This window comes from Crotalus tigris, unplaced genomic scaffold, assembly GCF_016545835.1.
Source record: "Crotalus tigris isolate CLP2741 ecotype Arizona unplaced genomic scaffold, ASM1654583v1 scf7180000019496.3020429, whole genome shotgun sequence".
NCBI lineage: Eukaryota > Metazoa > Chordata > Lepidosauria > Squamata > Viperidae > Crotalus > Crotalus tigris.
In genome coordinates, this window is record NW_024097566.1 from 2,886,048 (window position 1) to 2,907,300 (window position 21,253).

General features: G+C 38.5%; 1 protein-coding gene across 4 annotated transcripts in view; it reads left to right on the forward strand.

Annotated features, from left to right (window-relative positions):
- Window positions 1-21,253, forward strand: part of LRRIQ1 (leucine rich repeats and IQ motif containing 1) — a 130,132-nt gene that overhangs the window by 75,227 nt on the left and 33,652 nt on the right. For all 4 annotated transcript variants that reach the window (XM_039362943.1, XM_039362944.1, XM_039362946.1 and 1 more), the window contains one exon: window positions 8,355-8,456. In XM_039362943.1, coding sequence (XP_039218877.1) covers window positions 8,355-8,456 — 102 coding nt within the window. The remainder of the gene's footprint in view (window positions 1-8,354; window positions 8,457-21,253) is intronic.

The window sequence follows — 21,253 nt, forward strand, 5'->3', positions numbered from 1 at the left end:
TTTAAAAAAAGTTGTTGAGAAGTTGGTTGGATTGCAGTTTCAGGGTGCCTCAGAAGAAACTGAATATCTAGAGCCATTCCACTCAGGCTTCAGGCCAGTATATACTGTAGTATTAAGACAACATTTGTTCCATTTGTTGATGACATTTAGTGGAAAAGAATGAGAGTAGTGCAACCTCCTGGTTCTCCATGATATCCCATTAATTTTCAATACTATTGACCACGGTAGCCTTCTGCATCACTTGTGGGAATGTGGGGAAGGGGGCTATTTACAGTGTTGCAGTAACTCTCTATTTTCTGTAGCCAAGTCCAGTTGAAGCTCAAGGCTCTTAATTTTTAGAGTGCCTAGGGCTTAATACTCTTTTCTCTCCTGTTTGACACCATGACACCTACATTGTTAGGGTCATATATTCATTTGACATTGGGTGCCATGAATACATTGATAATATCCAATTGTACCCTCAGACCTAGGCTAACTGAGTGATTGTGTCAAGGTCTTCTTCCAATATCTGGAGGTTTGGGGGGGGGGCTAGATGGGAAGAACAGACTCAAGAAGAGCCCTGAGAAGCCCTGTGGTTATTTGGATCTCTCAGGACAAGTGATAATCCTGAACAAAGCTATGCTTCTGCCTTCAGAACTAGTGTGCAATTTGCAGTGTTCTTGGACTCAGAGCTCCTGTTCAAGGAGAAAGTGATTACTGTAACCAGGCTTTTGCATAAATATATAAATATGTTGTTTACCAGTTGGGCCTTCATTTAGACTGGCGAGTCCTTTGGTCAGTCATGCTTTGATCAGTTTGTGTGTAGATTATTGCAAAGTGCTCTATATGGGACTACTTTTGAAAACCATTGAAAAGCTGCAGCTGGTGCAGAATACAGCAGCATGGGCAATTACTGGCATGCTCATGTAACATATATGTTTTTGAGCTTTGCAGGCTTCCAGGTGCTGGTTGTTATCTATAATATCCTTTATGGTGCCTGGTAAATGAAGGAATGACTGTCTCATAGTTCTCCCTGTTTTGTACAAGCAGGGAAGGATGGCCTGCTCCAGGTCCCATTCATTAAACATTGTTATCAGGTAGGACTCAGAAAACTTGTTTTTTCTACTTCTCTTTCTCTCCGTCTCTCTCTCTCTTTCTCTCTCTCTGTGTGTGTGTGTGTGTGTGTGTGTGTGTGTGTATGTATATACGTATGTTGTATGTATGTATGACTTTTGGACAACTGGTCTGTCATCTGGAACAATATTCCCCTAGAGATTCATTTGGCCTCCCACTGTAGACTTCTTTAAAAGAGCCCTTAAAACCTGGCTTTCATCCCCATGACTTGGGCTAAAGTGGATAGCAAGCCCCTTGTATATATGTGGCAGTTGTTAGAGATTTGTGTGGGTATTTTTTGTTGTTGTTGTTTTGTTTTGGATACTTGTCAGTTTTTTGACTATATTTTAAAATTGTTTTAATATTGTACATCTCCAAAGTCACAAGGGGATCGAATGGCCTTATTATGTTAATGAATGAATGAATGAAATACAATACTAACCTTTCCATAATGAGTATTTTTAAAAGAATAAACAATTCTTATGCCAGATCATTATATTTCTCCATGTGTTATCTGTTATTGCTTTAATAGGGTTATGGAAATGGTTCATATTAATAATATTCATATCAATCTCCTGACCATATGCATTCATGTAGAAATGTGTTCTAATATTTTGTTCCTATGAAGCAAGTGCCTATAAAACATTTCCTTAAATTATTCTGCTTTTTATACTATACTATTTATACTATAATTGGAAAATGTTGGATGTTAGTTCTATTAAATTCTAATTTCAAGTGTTTATTAACTCAGGCTCATTAGGTTGGCCAACCCTCAAGTGACTATACAAATAAAAGCTCATCATCTTGACCTCTGCTCAGTGTTTTCTGACTGTTATATATTTCTGCAAATTGTTCTATTCCTTTCTCCTTCTACACCATGAAAAGCTGTTTTTTTGGGGAGGTGGTCCATCAGTTGTCTGGAAAGAAATCAGGAAATAATTTATAAATCACAAGGAATGATTTATAATCATATTCCAGATGTGTCCTGAAAACTATTTGGATTTTTTGAAATCCAGTTTTTTCATGCTGTTTGTTTGTTTAATCTATTGTATGCTGCCTGTTCTGATTACTGTAGACAATGTTGTCTAGCGTTGCTTGCCTTCCCATAATTTTTCAAGATCTTTTTTGTAAAAATTAACTTACCGAAACTTTTCATTCACTAAGTATATATTCTAACCAAATTTCTTCCACACCGTTCATTAAGGTATTCTGATAATACCCAATCTCTTTAATTTTCTACTTAAACTGTATATTTAACTAGTAAATCATGTTCAGCTCCACAAATTGTACCTAGAAATATCTTGGCTGATTGAATTGCACATCTTTGATTTTCTGTTATTTAGTTAATTCCAGTATTGTTCATCCAATGATAACCAAGTTTAGAATGTTCATTTATGTTATCTAAAGGAGATAAACAACCACAAAATACTTAATAAAGTTATTTCCAGCATTATTTTATTTTTCTAATCCAAATCTACTTGTAATTCTATGTTCCTCTATTTTCCTAACTTTTAGTTGTACAGTTTTTCCAGATTTTTGTACTACTCATCTCCTGCAATTTAGTATAGAGTTCATCAGGGTCCTTTGCCATTGTATCTGTAGTAGTTACACAGACTTGTCAATATTAATATTTATTGGATATCCACTAATCTTGTCATTTATTGGGTTATAGCAAACTATCATTACCACTTTTCTTTATCATGTAATATTTAAAATGGCCCATTCCAGTTCACTTGATAATATCCACTTCATTTCTATTTTGATATTTTCGAGATTTCTTATTTAATGTCTCTCATATTCTACATTCCAATTATTTATGTCCTCATAAATGAAAGAATTCATGTTTCAATACTGATCCCATTGGTGACTAGATTTCCTATCTGCTTTTATCTGGCTATATCATTCACTGTTCCCCAGTATCCAAAGAAATGCCTTCCCAACTGGAGATCTTTCCATCTGACACTCAAACTCCCCTGAATCTTACAATCATATGCATAGAGTCTCCTTGGCAATTATGAAGAAGCAATTGACTTATCCATCTTCCAAGTTTGATTTGAAGTTCTTTCTCTGGAAGGATTGCTTTCAGTTAACTCCTGCAGAGACTTGTCTTGACTACCTTGCCCTTGTTATATATAGGTTATAATTTAGTTTCACTGCTTCCTTTTCAAATTTAGTAACAAGCGTAACATATTAGGACCTCTCACTCCCACTGGCATGAAAATCATTTATTTATACTGAGTCCTTGTATCACAATGGTTATTCTGTGTGAGTGTTTATTTAGAGTGATTGATGGATTATGGGACATCAAGACATTTTTAACTTCTAGCAACCACATGGATATATTTTCTCCATAATAGTAATAATCTAGGGTAAGCTTTCTACAAGATTACTTAGAGTAGGCTGAAATAAATATGTCTATGTTGAGAATGAATTTACCTGGATTCAAACAATGCCAGAATGACATTTTATATACCTGTTGTAACTGACATATACCAAAGCTGAAGATCCTCATTTAACACTTTAATATTTAATCCATTACCACTAGTGTATACAGTAATCACCAAGTGCAATGTATTAACTATATGAAAATATTTGGCAGGTGCGTGAGGAATTTAAGATGTATTTCCAGTACTATTTTATAATCAGGTTTTATACCTATCAGAAATGTTATTTAAATCTTGACCATGTGACAGAAGAAAATTATCTGGCCCCAAAAGGCTACATAAAAAATAGTGATTCTCATGGCCTTCTGCCCTGTAATATCACACTATTTAGAAAACATATGTTTTCTTTCACATATGTTCAACTTGGTGGCCCACATATCATTGGAATGTATCATCTTTTCTCCACATGTGATCTGTTTTATGTAACTAGTGACTAATCCATAGTCATAAATATTTTTTCTTAAAGAATATCAGAGTCAGTGATTTTGTTTTTGTCATCTAGAAAGGGGCTTCTAATATTAAGGGGTTTAATATTAACAATACTGAAAATACTTTTCTTATATGTTTGCCTACTAAAAAGAATTCCCAAGTAGATGAGAATGTAGTTAATATAAAAATAGAGGCCAGCTGTAGCAGAACAGTGAAAGAGCATCAGACACAAGTTGTCTAGAAATTATGGGTTCACATTTAAATGCAGATCAAATAACTATTTACTGAGTTGTAGTCTCACCCATATTACAAACTAATCATGCAAGGCATGTTAAAATGATTATGACTAATAATACATAAAGTATTTAAGTACTTATGAAAAACTGTAAACAAATAAATAAGCTTTATTTGTATTTTTTTTAAAATCTCAACAAAAATAGGAGAGTGGTAATGTAGTCTTCATTGTTATATTTTTATATAAATGGCTAAAAATTAAATCTTAATAATATGTATCAGGTAATATCAGGTCTGAACAGGTTTTGGCTTAGATATAACCTAGAACTAAGGAGAAATTTCCTGACAGTTAGAACAGTTAGTCAGTGGAACAGCTTGCAGAAGTTATGGGTGATCCATCACTGGAGAGTATTAAGAAAAGATTGGACAACCACTTGTCTGAAATGTTATATGGTCTCCGGCTTGCTCATGGGGTTGGACTGGAAGACCTCCATATCCTGGGGGGTTTTTTTCTGAAAAAAAATAGCAAAACAAAGATATCTCAATTCAAAATAGATTTTTTTCTATCTACCAGTAACTTAATCCAAGAATAGGAAAGTTTACATCTCATTAGCCCAAGCTAGAAAGACCAATAGTCATGGTAATGGGAATTATACCTAAGAATGTAAAAGAAGTTTAGGACCTATTTATATACGTATTTATGTTTTTACCATTTCAGCCTTTATAGACTTACTTAAGAAATTTACAAATATTAAAGTGTGACAACAATAATTCATATATTATTAAGAATTCAATAATAGTCTAACAGTTAATAAAAAATAATAGAAATATATTTAGCCATTTGTGTATATGTCAGGGGTGTCAAACTGCTGGCCCATGGGCCAGACACATGACACACCCTCCTCATTGCCGGCAATGGCAAAACAGTCCCGATACATTGCATGACATCATGTGACGTCGTGAGTTTGACATGTCTGGTATATGTGTATCTCTGTATGCACATAAACTATATATATATATATATATATATATATATATATATATATATATATATATATGTGTGTGTGTGTGTGTGTGTGTGTTTTTTGAGGTTTTCGCGGGTATTTGTATGTAGGTCTTTGGTTGTTCGGGTTTTCTCCCACGTAAAATTGGAAGTGTCTTGGCGACGTTTCGACGAAGTCCCATTCGTCATCTTCAGGCTGGTGTTTTCAGCTTCGTGCTTTGAGCAGCATTGCTCAAAGCACGAAGCTGAAGACACCCAGCCTGAAGATGATGAGTGGGACTTCGTCGAAACGTCGCCAAGATACTTCCAATTTTACGCGGGAGAAAACCTGAACAACCAAAGACACACACACACACACACACACACACACACACACACACACACACACACATATATATATATATATATATATATATATATATATATATATATATATATATATATAAATGGAATGAATAAAGCACGTTCACCAGGAGAGTTTAAAGTTAAAATACTTTAATTAAAGTATTTTACTATATTAAAAGGTTGCCAAGCTTTCGTTGGGAAAACTCCCCAACATCTTCAGCGCTGAGAGACCGTTTCTAACAAGGTGATTCAAACGGGTTCCATAGACGTCTGCACGTGGTTCCTAGACTGTGCTAGCATTCCCTGCTGAACAGCTGATAGGTGGGGGGGGAGAATCGGAGTAAAGATTTCTTCCGTCGTTCTCTCGAGCACTTTTGTTCACATTTCCGTCGACCTCAGGGGGTATTGTTAAAGTTATGTTCCGCCCTCTCCCAGCAGTACTGGCTCTCGTTGCAGTGGGGGGATTTAGTTTGATGTCATTGTGTATCCTACCATGGAGGCGGGGCTTCATCGGCTGCAATTTAACATCTTTCCTCTGCTGCGTGCTCCCGTATTTATCTTCGCTCGCATGTACAAGCATCAACTGGATGTGGTATTTTTCAGTGTTTGAATCATCCTCCTCCATCATGGTGTCCCCCATGCTCATCTTCCCTTGTAGGTCAATATTCAAGTTAAATCCCCCCCATTTCTGTGAGCAAAAGTCTGTTGGTATTTGGGCAGATTCCCCGCTCATGTTACTTTCCCTTTTATCAAGCGAACGGGTCGTCATCACATGTTTTTTCTCCCCTCTCTGTATGGGATATCCATATTCATATATATATGAATGAAGGAGTGGTACAGCTGGACCTGGGAGAGGAAGATTATGAGGTGGCTGGATGGAGTCACTGAAGCAGTAGGCGTGAGCTTAAATGGACTCCAGAAGATGGTAGAGGACAGGAAGGCCTGGAGCAACATTGTCCATGGGGTTGCGATAGACTCACCATTGACATGGACTTTAATGGATGGGAACATACACGCAAAGGATTCTTACAAAATGAGCATATTAAGTGAAATTAAACAAAAACAAAAGCAGATACTTGTGGTTGGGTGTTTTTAATACTTTGCAGAGCATTTGTGTAGATTAACATTTTCAACATGACAAAATTAGATTTAGATTGATAATTCATATATCTAGCTGTGCCCAATATAATGTAAGAGGTGACAAATACTGAAACTCCCTATCTCAGTTTCTAGTCTTTTCTCATTAAACTAGCCAGCCATAATTTCCACTCCAATCAATTAGTAGCTAAGTGTTAATTTCTACTGGTTTTGTTTAGACTTTCTCAGGATTACATCCTTTTACTTGGACCATCTCCCATTAAAACATTTCCAGTACAAATTATAATTTCTGATGGGAAATTATACATATGGTACATCTTGATTCATGAGCATATATGTTTATGTCACAGAAATCTTAACTGGTGGCAAGTTCCCCAAAAATGGATACTTATACAGTAACCATTTGCAAAATATGTAAATGATATGCTGTTTCTTAATTCATCATTTTCTTTCTAAGAGTTTTGTGCATTTCAGGCTTCAGAAGATAGTTTTAGATTTTCTTCTGTTTTTTAAAACATATTTTAATATTTTCTATGGACTAAACTTCTTTCAAGAAACAAACCAAAATAAAACCAGCATTTTAAATATTCATTTTTATATCATTGTATTCACTAAATCACTTGGGGAGACTTAACTTATTGTTCCAGTCTCTGGTATAATGATAGTTGTAGAATCATAGCAGGAATTAGTAGATTAAATCTTTTATGTGGATATAAAATAAAGAACAGATAATATAATCAAGCAGTAGAGATAATGCACCTCTTTGACATTAAAGATCCATTATTAGTAGTAGCAACATATTTTATTTTTTACCCTCTGAATTCCACTAATTCAGTCAGAGTAATTTTGAAGTTGGATTGGGAAAAGGAGCAGGAATTGTTTCAAGTTAACCTCAGGTTAAAGATGTGAAGAAGCAGCTTTTTAAAAACTCTGATAAAATTATTGTGCCATGGTTGAACTATTTCCAACTCTGGTGGAGATGTGGTATAAAAACAAAAAAGGTATAGATTGCTATAGATTATGGGCCATTCCTGATGTAATTCTCCTGTTTTTCAGCATCCCAGCTAGTTGGATAACCCCAACTAACATTGAGAGGAAAGCTCAGTATTTTGGAAAGTCTCTGTGCATGAACACAAATAAAGTGACGGTGCAAAGTAGTCTCTTCCATTGGATTGTTTCTTTAGCTTTAGCATCAGATCATAAGATATTTAGATTTTTAATCTCAAATTGGACTCTTGATTCAACATAGTAGAACATTAATTACTTAATTTCCTTAGGTTATAATACCATTCCTACTTACATGAGAAAAAGTTCCACTATTTTATTTTATTTTATTTTATTTGTAAATGAGGGTAGGAACATCTGTAGTTGAGTGTATATTTTGCATTTTTTTTAACTTAGTAGAAAATATATGTCCAAACCAGAACATTCAACTATTAACTCAAGTAGGCTTTTTATTATAGTTTTATGACAGCAATTTTGTGTATAGTAGCTAAATTACACAATAGTTGTTTTAAGATATATGATCAAAATTGAGGTGTTTTAACTTTAACTCTTTAATGTTAGAAATAGTATATTTTCCTTCCTAATGTAAAACCTACAAGGATATTCTGTTTCTCTTAATAAATGGCTTAAAAGGCGAATATTTCTTTCAAGGAATGAATGAGCAAGATCTGACCTTTTGATTTTAACTTGTTCTTGTCGTCTAGACCCAGCTGCGCGACTGGCTTTGTTCAAAAACAATGAAAATAAACATCCCCCTGTGAAACCACCAAAGAAGCCACAGACTACAAAAATTGGTTACTTTGAAGGTAGGCAAAGAAATTTCATTCTATTTATCTTTTGATCAAATATTCCAAATTATAAAAGTCATACCAATATTTTGATCAATTTTCTTAAAATACTTTGCTTAAGTTAACAGAAAGAAAAGCTTTAATGCATACAATTTAAATCTGCTAATGATGCAGGTATACAGGTACATAAAATGTTCCAGTGAAAATTTTAAATTGTAATATTTCAGGAAACCCATTGAAGAGAGAGCTTCATTCAAAATATATTTTCTTTATTTCTTGAAAGTTAGAAATACAGAGTGGAATTTAACACCATGAGCAAGTACACATATGTTATCTGTTAAAAGGATTGCTAGTTTGGAAAGACTATGCCCTAGGAAGTGAAACAATTAGATTTTTTTAAAGGTTTTGTTAAACTGGAATATATCACCATAATGAAAAATCATAAGACATCTGAGAGATTCTTCTTTTGTCTCATTAACTGACACGACATTTATCAGTAGTATAACTAATCCTAGCATAATCTAGAAGAGAAATAAAGGACTTCTATTGGCAACCATGTGTGAAAATGCTTTTAATGCTGTGGTAAAAACATACAACTAACTTATTTAATTAAACATATTTTTATATTGTATATTTTCTGGATTTAAATATTCAGGATCTAATAATGTATAGCATAGGAAGAAATAAAATTATTCATATACTATTAAAATAACACTGAAAAATAAAATGAACAGCTAATATTGCCTCATTTTAACAATTAAATTCCTATTTTGATGTGGAAAGATATTTCAGTTCCTTGATCCTTGAATTGTAAATGAGCTACTGCACAGTGGTTCACTTTTTCTCATGTATTTTAATATGAATATAACTGATCTTAATGTTATGGTAAAAAAAAATATTTAACAAGGGAAATTGTTAGAACCTTGTTTTCTCTGAATGAAGTATCACTCACATGGATGCATATAATACTGCAGGAAGGTGAACAGATTCTGAGAACAATACAAGACGTAAAATGTCTTACACCAATAGATTAAAAAAAATGATTCCATCTTTACTGAATAAGAAATATATATATAGAGAGAGAGAGAGCGGAGAAACATGATGGTGATGGATGTCGAAAGGGTGGAGGGGGAAGAGATCCATCTGTGCAGAAGGTTTCAAGGGAGAGGAGGGGGGGAAGCAACTTGGTGATGATGATCACACACTGGATTGTAGAAAGACCGTATGCCCTCTTGAGTCACAGATGCAGAGAGATGGGAAAATGAAAGCTAGTTCGCATGTAGATGGGGGGAATGAGGACAAACTGAATAATTGTGTAGCAATTGACATAGGTGCAGCGATTGGCCGGTTGGGACCTGTTACGCGGTCCAGAGGTTGAGCGCAGGCGCTGGCTTGTTTATAAATGTCTCTCCCATTGATTCATTTGCACCCTGATGATGTTGGCGGGAGCCAACGAAAGCTAGGTCTGCTTTTTTAAAAACTTTTAAATGTTTTATATTTAAACTTTTAAAGTTTTATAAAACTTTTAATGTTTTAACTCTTCCTGGTGCTCACGTTTTATTTCCTAGTATGTATACACCCAGGAATCATTCTTTTATTTTTAGTATTTATATATATATATATATATATATATATATATATATATATATATATATATATATATATATTAGCATGTTTGGTGACCCGCCCACCCCACCCTGCAATGCCGATCTGCCCGTATCAACAGGCAACACGGAAGAACCCTCAAGGCGGCACCGTGCAAGCAAGGAGCAAGGAGGAAACAGGGGGTGTGATAGCAATTAACTTGAATAACATCTGCAGAGACCATGATTGGGAAAAACACAAAGAAAATAACAGACAGTGCATTGCAACGGGGCAATCAGAAGGGAGTGAAAAGGGGGGGGATGGAGGTGTGCAACTAAACAAAGTGGGTGTGGCAATAAAGCAAAAAAAGAGGGGGGACGTTCCATCAAACCCTGAATTTGGCAAAGAGAAAACACCCGATGACAGTTACACAAGCAAGAAATGCAAGAAAGCAATTATTGCTAATAAGAAACCGGCAACCGGGAAACAGCCTATTCCATCAGGCCCAATGACAAGATCTAGGAGCCGGGTGCAGACTCTGGCCAATCTATAAAGAGGACTCTCCTCCTGACCGGCATTTTGAGCCCTGATGATGTCAGCAGTTGCTGACGAAAGCTAGGCGTTTTATTGGTTTTATTGTAATTTTATTGACACTTTACTAAATTTTATTAAATTTTTTAGCACTCCCTGGTGCTCACATTTATTTGTTTGGTTTTAAATATGGATATACCCAGGGATCATATTTTTAGTGTAATTGTTAATATTATATATATATATATATATATATATATATATATATATATATATATATGTTTTCTGAGGTTTTCGCGGGTATTTGTATGTAGGTCTTTGGTTGTTCGGGTTTTCTCCCGCGTAAAATTGGAAGTGTCTTGGCGACGTTTCGACGAAGTCCCATTCGTCATCTTCAGGCTGGTGTTTTCAGCTTCGTGCTTCGAGCAGCAATGTGTGGTCTTAGCTGTTTCTTCCTTTTAACTGCCAGTGGGGGTATGAACTGATTGGGTGGGAGCTTGGCTGTGTTCTGATTGGGTGGAGGTGTGTTCTGATTGGTTAGGGGCTTGTGCTCTGAGGCTGGGGGGTTGGCTGTGCTCTGATTGGCTGGGGGGTTGGCTGTGCTCTGATTGGCTGGGGGAGTGTTCTGTTTGGTTGTGCTCAGGTTAGTCTGAGTTGCAGAGGGATTCAAGATTTTGGGCTGCCCTGCCATTCCTTGGCTTCGCGTTCGTGGTCGTGCTTCCTCTTCATGGAGGGTGTCAGTTTGCTTCATGTATGGATTGGGGGGGTTTAAAGTGGCTAATGATGCAGCTGTGGTCTGGCTTCTGGTTTGTGGTCGTGCCTCATAGTCAGTGTGGCTTTGGGTTTGTTTTTTGCGTGGATGTTTGGTGGTGACCTCCTGTGTGGTTTTTGTGAGTGTGGGTCTGGTATCATTTTTTGTGTTAGGGAGTCGTTTGTCAATGAGGGCGGGTTTCCAAATGGCTGGTAGGCGGGAGGTATCATCTCGCTTGTTCATGCTGTGTGGGCGTTTTTCTATCTCGATGGCTTCTCTGATTATTCTGTTATTAAAATGTTCACTTTTGGCAATGGTTCTGGTATTTTTAAAGTCAATTTCATGTCCTGTGGCTTTAAGGTGTTGGACCAGGGAAGATGTTGGTTCCTCTTTTTTGACTGAGTTCTTATGTTCTTCAATGCGTGCACTTATTCTTCTGTTGGTTTGTCCGATGTATGTGGTGGGACAAGTGGTGCATGGGATTTCGTATACTCCTTGATTTTCTAATTCAATTTTATCTTTGGGGTTTCTAAGGATGGTGGATATTTTTCTGTTTGTGCAGAATGCTGTTTTGATGTTGTGTTTATGGAGGATCTTACTGATTCTGTCTGTGATGCCTTTTATGTATGGGAGGATGGCTTTGCCGTTTTCTTGTTCTTTGTCTTGGATTTTAGTGGGGGTTTCTTTTTGGATTAGGTTTGTAATCTTATTTCTATGGAATCCATTGGATGTTAGTACATTGGTGAGAGTGTGTAGTTCGGGTTTTAGGTGTTGTTCGTCAGCTAAGCGTTTTGTTCTGGAGATGAGTGTCTTGGCTACAGAGTTGATCTGTGCTGGGTGGTGGTGTGAGAGAGCGTGCAGATAGCGGTTTGTGTGTGTTTTCTTCTGGTAGATGGTGTGTCCTAGGGAGCCATTGGATTTCTTGTAGACTAAGACATCCAGGAAGGGAAGTTGGTTGTTAGCTTCTGTTTCCATGGTGAACTGTATTTTGGGGTGTAGGCTGTTGAGGTGTGTGAGGAAGTTGTCCAGTTTTTCTTTCCCATGTGGCCAGATTATGAAGGTGTCGTCTACGTATCTGAGCCAGAGTTTGGGTTTGTGATCCGATTTTTCTAGAGCTTGGGTTTCAAAGTGTTCCATGTAGAGGTTGGCAATGACAGGTGAGAGGGGTGATCCCATGGGTGCTCCTTCTGTTTGTTTGTATTTTTGTCCATTATAGATGAAGTATGTGTTGGATAGGCAGTGGTTGGTCAGATCTAAGATGTGTTTGGGGGGGTTATATTTGTTTTGATAGCTGTCAAGGCTTCTTTGATAGGCACTTGGGTGAAGAGGGATATGACATCGAAGCTCACTAGTAGGTCGCTGGGCTGTAAGTTTTGTTTCTTTATGATCTCTATAAACTGGAATGAGTTTTTTACGTGTGAGGTAATGGATTCTGCATAGGGCTGTAGTTGTTTGGCGAGAAATTTGGCTAGGTTTTGTAGAGGTGAGCCTATGGAGCTGACTATAGGTCTGAGTGGGGTTCCTTCCTTGTGTATCTTGGGGAGACCATAGAGTTTGGGGCATCTGGATGATTTCTCTCTGGGAATGATTCTTTGCTGGATCTCTTCGCTAATGGGGGAGGCTTTTATTTTGGATCTGGTGGTTTTTTCCAGGTAGGTGGTGGGATCTGTATTTAGGGGTTTGTATGTGGAGTCTTGGAGTAGGTTGGTTAATTTGGTTTGGTAGTCAGATGTGTTCATAACCACCGTGGCGTTGCCCTTGTCTGCTGGTAGGATTATTATGCTGGTGTCTTCTTTAAGGTTACGTAGTGCTGTCTGTTCCTCTTTGGGTAAGTTGCTTTTGGGTGGCTTGCTGGTGCAGAGGATGTTGGTGATTTCGAGTCTGATTCTGTTGGCGTCGTCGGGGTTGATTTTAGTCAGGCTGGTTTCAACTCCACATATAATGGTTTCAGTGGGGATGTGTTTGGGAGCGACTGCAAAGTTGAATCCTTTGGAAAGGACATTGGTTTCGGCTTTGGTGAGGATCCTATCTGAGATGTTATGCACTGTCTGCTTCATGTGTGGCTGTGAGGGAGGAGGGGTTTGTTTCTGGCGTTCTTGTAGTCTTCGGAGTTTGTTGGTGTGTGTATCTGTCTTGAGGGTGGTCTGTGTTTCGGCTCTCCAGACGGCGAGTTGTTTGGATTTGTCCCAAAGTGCGGGGTGGATCTTGTTGCTGAGTTTGAGGTGGAGTGTGAGGAGATCTTTGTTAATTCGGTCTAGGAGGAATCTTTTTGTGTGAAGTTCATTTCTGATTAGGGCCAATTCTGTTCTTTTCAGGATCCGTTTGGTGGCTGCAGAGTTGGAGTGGAATTTCAGTTGGAAACATGTGGGGATTAGATTTTGATCTCGGCAGTTGCGTAGGAATGCGAGGTCGCATAAATCCAAAAAGAAACCCCCACTAAAATCCAAGACAAAGAACAAGAAAACGGCAAAGCCATCCTCCCATACATAAAAGGCATCACAGACAGAATCAGTAAGATCCTCCATAAACACAACATCAAAACAGCATTCTGCACAAACAGAAAAATATCCACCATCCTTAGAAACCCCAAAGATAAAATTGAATTAGAAAATCAAGGAGTATACGAAATCCCATGCACCACTTGTCCCACCACATACATCGGACAAACCAACAGAAGAATAAGTGCACGCATTGAAGAACATAAGAACTCAGTCAAAAAAGAGGAACCAACATCTTCCCTGGTCCAACACCTTAAAGCTACAGGACATGAAATTGACTTTAAAAATACCAGAACCATTGCCAAAAGTGAACATTTTAATAACAGAATAATCAGAGAAGCCATCGAGATAGAAAAACGCCCACACAGCATGAACAAGCGAGATGATACCTCCCGCCTACCAGCCATTTGGAAACCCGCCCTCATTGACAAACGACTCCCTAACACAAAAAATGATACCAGACCCACACTCACAAAAACCACACAGGAGGTCACCACCAAACATCCACGCAAAAAACAAACCCAAAGCCACACTGACTATGAGGCACGACCACAAACCAGAAGCCAGACCACAGCTGCATCATTAGCCACTTTAAACCCCCCCAATCCATACATGAAGCAAACTGACACCCTCCATGAAGAGGAAGCACGACCACGAACGCGAAGCCAAGGAATGGCAGGGCAGCCCAAAATCTTGAATCCCTCTGCAACTCAGACTAACCTGAGCACAACCAAACAGAACACTCCCCCAGCCAATCAGAGCACAGCCAACCCCCCAGCCAATCAGAGCACAGCCAACCCCCCAGCCAATCAGAGCACAGCCAAGCCCCTAACCAATCAGAACACACCTCCACCCAATCAGAACACAGCCAAGCTCCCACCCAATCAGTTCATACCCCACTGGCAGTTAAAAGGAAGAAACAGCTAAGACCACACATTGCTGCTCGAGGCACGAAGCTGAAAGCACCAGCCTGAAGATGACGAATGGGACTTCGTCGAAACGTCGCCAAGACACTTCCAATTTTACGTGGGAGAAAACCCGAACAACCAAAGACCTACATATATATATATATATATATATATATATATATATATATATATATATATATTCATATTCAATAATGATGGTGAAAATGCGACTCCTGGGCATAATTATAAATGGAATGAATAAAGCGCGTGCACCAGGAGAGTTTAAAGTTAAAATACTTTAATTAAAGTATTTTACTATATTAAAAGGTTGCCAAGCTTTCGTTGGGAAAACTCCCCAACATCTTCAGCGCTGAGAGACCGTTTCTAACAAGGTGGTTCAAACGGGTTCCATAGATGTCTGCGCGTGGTTCCTAGACTGTGCTAGCATTCCCTGCTGAACAGCTGACAGGTGGGAGGGGGAATTGGAGTAAAGATTTCTTCCGTCGTTCTCTCGAGCACTTTTGTTCACATCTCCGTCGATCTCAGGGGGTATTGTTAAAGCTATGTTCCGCCCTCTCCCGGCAGCACTGGCTCTCGTTGCAATGGGGGGATTTAGTTTGATGTCATTGTGTATCCTACCATGGAGGCAGGGCTTAATCAGCTGCAATTTAACATCTTTCCTCTGCTGCGTGCTCCCGTATTTATCTTCGCTCGCATGTACAAGCATCAACTGGATGTGGTATTTTTTAATGTTTGAATCATCCTCCTCCATCATGGTGTCCCCCATGCTCATCTTCCCTCATAGGTCAATATTCAAGTTAAATCCCCCCCATTTCTGTGAGCAAAAGTCTGTTGGTATTTGGGCAGATTCCCCGCTCATGTTACTTTCCCTTTTATCAAGCGAACGGGTCGTCATCACATGTTTTTTCTCCCCTCTCTGTATGGGATATCCACCTTTATTATTATTATGGGTAGTGCTAAATTTAGTGGTTCTATCCTCAAATTTCTTAAGCGCTCCAATGTCATTATTGTTGTTTTCTCCAATTAAAGGGGGTGTGGTTTTCCCTTGATGTTGTTGGGAGGTTTCTGGGTAGTCTATATCAGATTGTTTCTGGTAGGGAGGAGGTGTAGCTCCTGATTTAGAATGTTGTGGATGTTGATTGTAAGGTTTGTGATATAAAGGATGATGGTTTGAGTTCCATTTTCGTAGCGCTTGTTGTGCTGGGTGCAAGTCAATGTGACGATTGATTGAGTTGTTATTCGAGAACCAGGCTTCTTTTAGCAGCCGACCTCCCTTCGTGGCATCACTGGCTACAATAAGGGTGTTATTGAAGTCAAACTGATGGCCTTGTTGTGCCATATGCATCCAAAGTTGTGAGTGTGGTTCGCCTCGTTTTATGGCCAGTTTGTGTTCGTGGAGGCGAGTTTTCAAGCGTTTGGCTGTTTCTCCCACATAGTTGCCTTCGCAGTTTTTGCAGTTGATCTTATAAACAATAGCAGATTTCTCCATGGTAGGTAGGGGGTCCTTTGGACGCATAATTTTTGATCGTAGGGTTTGGTTAGGTTTGTGAGCTACTTCTATACCATGGGGTGCTAGTAGTCTGGCTGTGGCCTCTGAGATGTTACTTATGTATGGGAGGGAGATGCGTGTTTTTTGTAGGGGGGAATCCCTTCTTCGTTGGGTGGTCTGGTGCTGGAAAGTTGTACAATGTCGTTTGATAAATTTTAATGGATAACCGTTATATATGCACGTACAGAAGAGGTGTCTCCTCTCTTCTTTCTTATATTCATCCGTGCTGCAGTGGGAGTCAACGCGTTTAAATAACGTTTTAATGCAGCTGATTTTATGGGAAACAGGATGATTACTCTGGTAATGGAGGGTTCTATCCATGTGGGTTGGTTTACGGAATACCTTCGTATGTAGGTATCCATCTGGTTGACGGTGGATGGAAACATCTAAGAAGGCAAGAGAATTGTGTCTTTCAATTCTTGTGAATTGAATTCTCTTGCCTTGAAAACTCGCCTCCACGAACACAAACTGGCCATAAAACGAGGCGAACCACACTCACAACTTTGGATGCATATGGCACAACAAGGCCATCAGTTTGACTTCAATAACACCCTTATTGTAGCCAGTGATGCCACGAAGGGAGGTCGGCTGCTAAAAGAAGCCTGGTTCTCGAATAACAACTCAATCAATCGTCACATTGACTTGCACCCAGCACAACAAGCGCTACGAAAATGGAACTCAAACCATCATCCTTTATATCACAAACCTTACAATCAACATCCACAACATTCTAAACCAGGAGCTACACCTCCTCCCTACCAGAAACAATCTGATATAGACTACCCAGAAACCTCCCAACAACATCAAGGGGAAACCACACCCCCTTTAATTGGAGAAAACAACAATAATGACATTGGAGCGCTTAAGAAATTTGAGGATAGAATCACTAAATTTAGCACTACCCATAATAATAATAAAGGTGGATATCCCATACAGAGAGGGGAGAAAAAACATGTGATGACGACCCGTTCGCTCGATAAAAGGGAAAGTAACATGAGCGGGGAATCTGCCCAAATACCAACAGACTTTTGCTCACAGAAATGGGGGGGATTTAACTTGAATATTGACCTACGAGGGAAGATGAGCATGGGGGACACCATGATGGAGGAGGATGATTCAAACATTAAAAAATATCACATCCAGTTGATGCTTGTACATGCGAGCGAAGATAAATACGGGAGCACGCAGCAGAGGAAAGATGTTAAATTGCAGCCGATTAAGCCCCGCCTCCATGGTAGGATACACAATGACATCAAACTAAATCCTCCCACTGCAACGAGAGCCAGTGCTGCCGGGAGAGGGCGGAACATAGCTTTAACAATATCCCCTGAGATCGATGGAGATGTGAACAAAAGTGCTCGAGAGAACGACGGAAGAAATCTTTACTCCAATTCCCCCTCCCACCTGTCAGCTGTTCAGCAGGGAATGCTAGCACAGTCTAGGAACCACATGCAGACGTCTATGGAACCCGTTTAAACCACCTTGTTAGAAACGGTCTCTCAGCCCTGAAGATGTTGGGGAGTTTTCCCAACGAAAGCTTGGCAACCTTTTAATATAGTAAAATACTTTAATTAAAGTATTTTAACTTTAAACTCTCCTGGTGAACGCGCTTTATTCATTCCATTTTTATATATATATATATATATATCTGTCCCACATCACTCACTTAGTTATCATGACTAGAACATCCTAATTTTATTATTTTCTTTCCAAAGGTTAATTTTATTTCTCTCCTTTTTTTCTTATCTTTTGTTTTTCCTTGAGTAGAAGATAAAGACTTTGTCCATTGTTGCTATATTTTATTAATTATGCAAATATTTTAAAGAACATTAAGCTGCTTTTTTAATTCCTTTTTTGCATTTTCTTTTGCTTTCAGCAGTTAGGTAGATGGTGGCAAATAAGATGAGGATTTTCCATTTGTAGTACACTGGCTCTGTATGATTGGCTAGTACCTTCTGTTGCTTGAGGCATTACAATACATGCTTACAATATATCTGTGTAGTATTAGTGTTGCTTAACTATAGCTGATCTGATTAGTTTTTAATTAGTTGGATCTAGAATTAGACAAGCTTATAAGTAACTCCAATTAAATCAGTGATCATTGTTAACTATGACTTTGCCATTGATTTTGGAAGGGGTATGTCTATAAGCATGGCTTTTTCTGGTATAGATCTAATTTATTGTGTATGTATCTTTATGTTGTATTGTTCTACGTTGTCTATAAACTACTCTGGCAGCCCTTCATGTATCTTTTAAAACAAATTGATAAATAAACTACATATTTTTTTAAAAGGGATCTCAACTTTAATGAATTGAAAGAATGTAGAAAAAAGGCTCTGTTATTAAAGGACATATTGGAAATACAATTTTTGCATAGCCCTTTCAAGGATTTTTATTTATTTATTTAGTGGGGAGGATTAGAGGTTATTTGGTACATAATCCTAAAACTTAAATAAATAGTATGAGTGTCAATGAATATGAACATTTGTATGACATACCGTATTATGCAGCATTGTTCATTTATTAGAATGAGAGCATTGTTCATTTATTAGAATGAGGAAGTATTTTCCGTTGTCTGTCTTTCTCTCTCCCTCTCTCTCTCTCTCTCTCTCTCACACACACACACACACAAGCACTTCTGACAAACCCTTCTTCTACTTTAGCAACACACACACAGTTCTTGAAATAATGCCCCTGTGGCTCAGTAATAACTAGAAATAAATGCCAAGTCATACTTCTGCAGTGTTTATCTTACACTGTTACACTGTATATAGTAAGATAGCAAAACTACCACATGGGGTGTGGTGCAAAATGTGCACATCATATGAATTATAAGAATCCCATATTTTTGCCAGATATTCATACAATAGAAGAAACATAATGATCTCATATAACGAAACTTCATGTTTCACCCTCTTACCAGTGCTCTTGCTACTCCATCTGAAACTTCATCTCTAAATTTTGTTAGAAGTTCTGTTTTTATACCTCTGTACATCAGTGCTCGATTTGTATGGAAACCTGGTGTTATCATAATATTTTGGCTTTGATAGTTTTGGTCTTATGCTTGAGTTTTAAACTAATTAGATGAATTTTGGCTAATTTGAACTATTATTTTAAAACGGGTGTCAAACTCAATTTCATTGAGGGCCGCATCAGCACTGAAGTTGCCCTTGGGGGGACGGGTGAGTGTGGCCAGGGTGGGTGCGGCCTACTGGGTGGGCGTGGAGGGAGTAGATGTGGCCTACTGGGTGGGCATGGCCAGCTCTACATCATTCATGTTAAGGGTGCCTATAGGGGCCTGGGCAGGAGTGGGACAGATCTGAGGGTCTCTGGCAGAAGGGGGTGGGTCCAGGGCAAGTGCCAAGGCATGGTCCACTGGAGGAGCCTCACTGTTCCTCTCAGGCCATGTGGCAGGGGTGAATGGTGGTGCGGGCTGCCTGGAGCCCTGGGCAGCAGAGGTCAAATGCCCAGCCTGGCCCTCGAGCACCCATGGCACCAAGCCCAGCCCCACTTCCCCAAGGGGGCGCCCAGCTGCACTTACCTCCTCCTCAAGGCTGCTGCTGCTATGTTTGCTCTCCTTAGCCAGGTTGTTCATGATGGGTACCAGGACAAAGTCAGAGGGAGACTGAATGTGTTTCAGCATAGATGGCCACCACAAAATTGTACATTGGCTCCCGGCCAGCCAGCCTGGGCTAGGGCCAAGGTAGTGGGGGCCATTCCCTCACTGTTTCCAGGATGGCTTCACAGGCCACATGAAACCACTTCGTGGGCCGCATCCGGCCCCCAGGCCTTGTGTTTGACATGTCTGTTTTAAAAGGTCTGGATCAAACATTATTTTCACTTGTTTATAAAATCCTAAATACAACCAACTTGTATTCTTTAAATTTGGTTGTTAGAGAGAAATCTAATTAATTTAAAAATAGATGTGGATGCTTCTAGTCCTTTTACAATCATGTCAGAAGAAAAGCATGCAAGAGGAGCCCATGAAGCTTGTGTGTGTTCACATATCTATACTGCCAGAACATCCTTTACAATAACTTCCTAGCTGAACCAATTATGCATTTTTAGAAAAATGAAACCAAAGTAAAGATTCCACATTCGTTGAAAGAAGGAAAAAAGTCCTATTTATACAGTCAGTACATGAATTAATGGTAAATTAGAAAGTGCTTTCAGGTTAGCCCTTTCATTTTGGATATTATATTGGAACCGGCCTGCATTTCTTTTGAACTAAGAGTTGCAATTTATTATTTTCCCTGTTCTAAAACAATTAGAATCCTAAACTCTCTATTTTGAAATATATAGTCCACAGAAATAATTTCCATATAATCTCCCCCAAATACATATGATATATAGCTTGAATAAAATTTGGAATATATGCATATTATCAGTAGCTTTCGCGCATTCCTCAATTTTTCTAAATTCCATTTGTGTTATATAATTAGAATGTAACATGAATTTGAGTTACAATAAAAGGTTCATGAATTGATTTTAACTAAATCAAAGAGATTTTAACTAAATCAAAGAGACAGAACAGAGACAGAGACACAGAGACAGAGACACACAGAGAGACAGAGTCAGGCATGAAGAATCAGGATCACACATTAAGTTCCAGTTAAGATTATTTATTGCTAAAGCCTATACCCAAGAATCTAATCAACTAACAGTCAACACTAAATTGCCATTAGAATTAATGGAATTCAAAATAGGCTAGACTTGGATTGCTTGTGGGAATGTAAGGACTCCAGACTGGTTACTCTCTTGACTCGGCTCCCAGGCTCTGCGTCTTCTTCTCCTAGAGAGAATGAGAGAGAGAGAGAAATATAAAGGTCTGGAGAATATACAGTGTAGCTCTAACTAATGTTCAGGTTATCTGAAACAAAGATTATGCCATAGTCTGATATTTCTATTACATCAAAAAAACAATAGACTTTTGTCACATTCATAATTTCTCTAAAAATATAGCCTGCTTATGA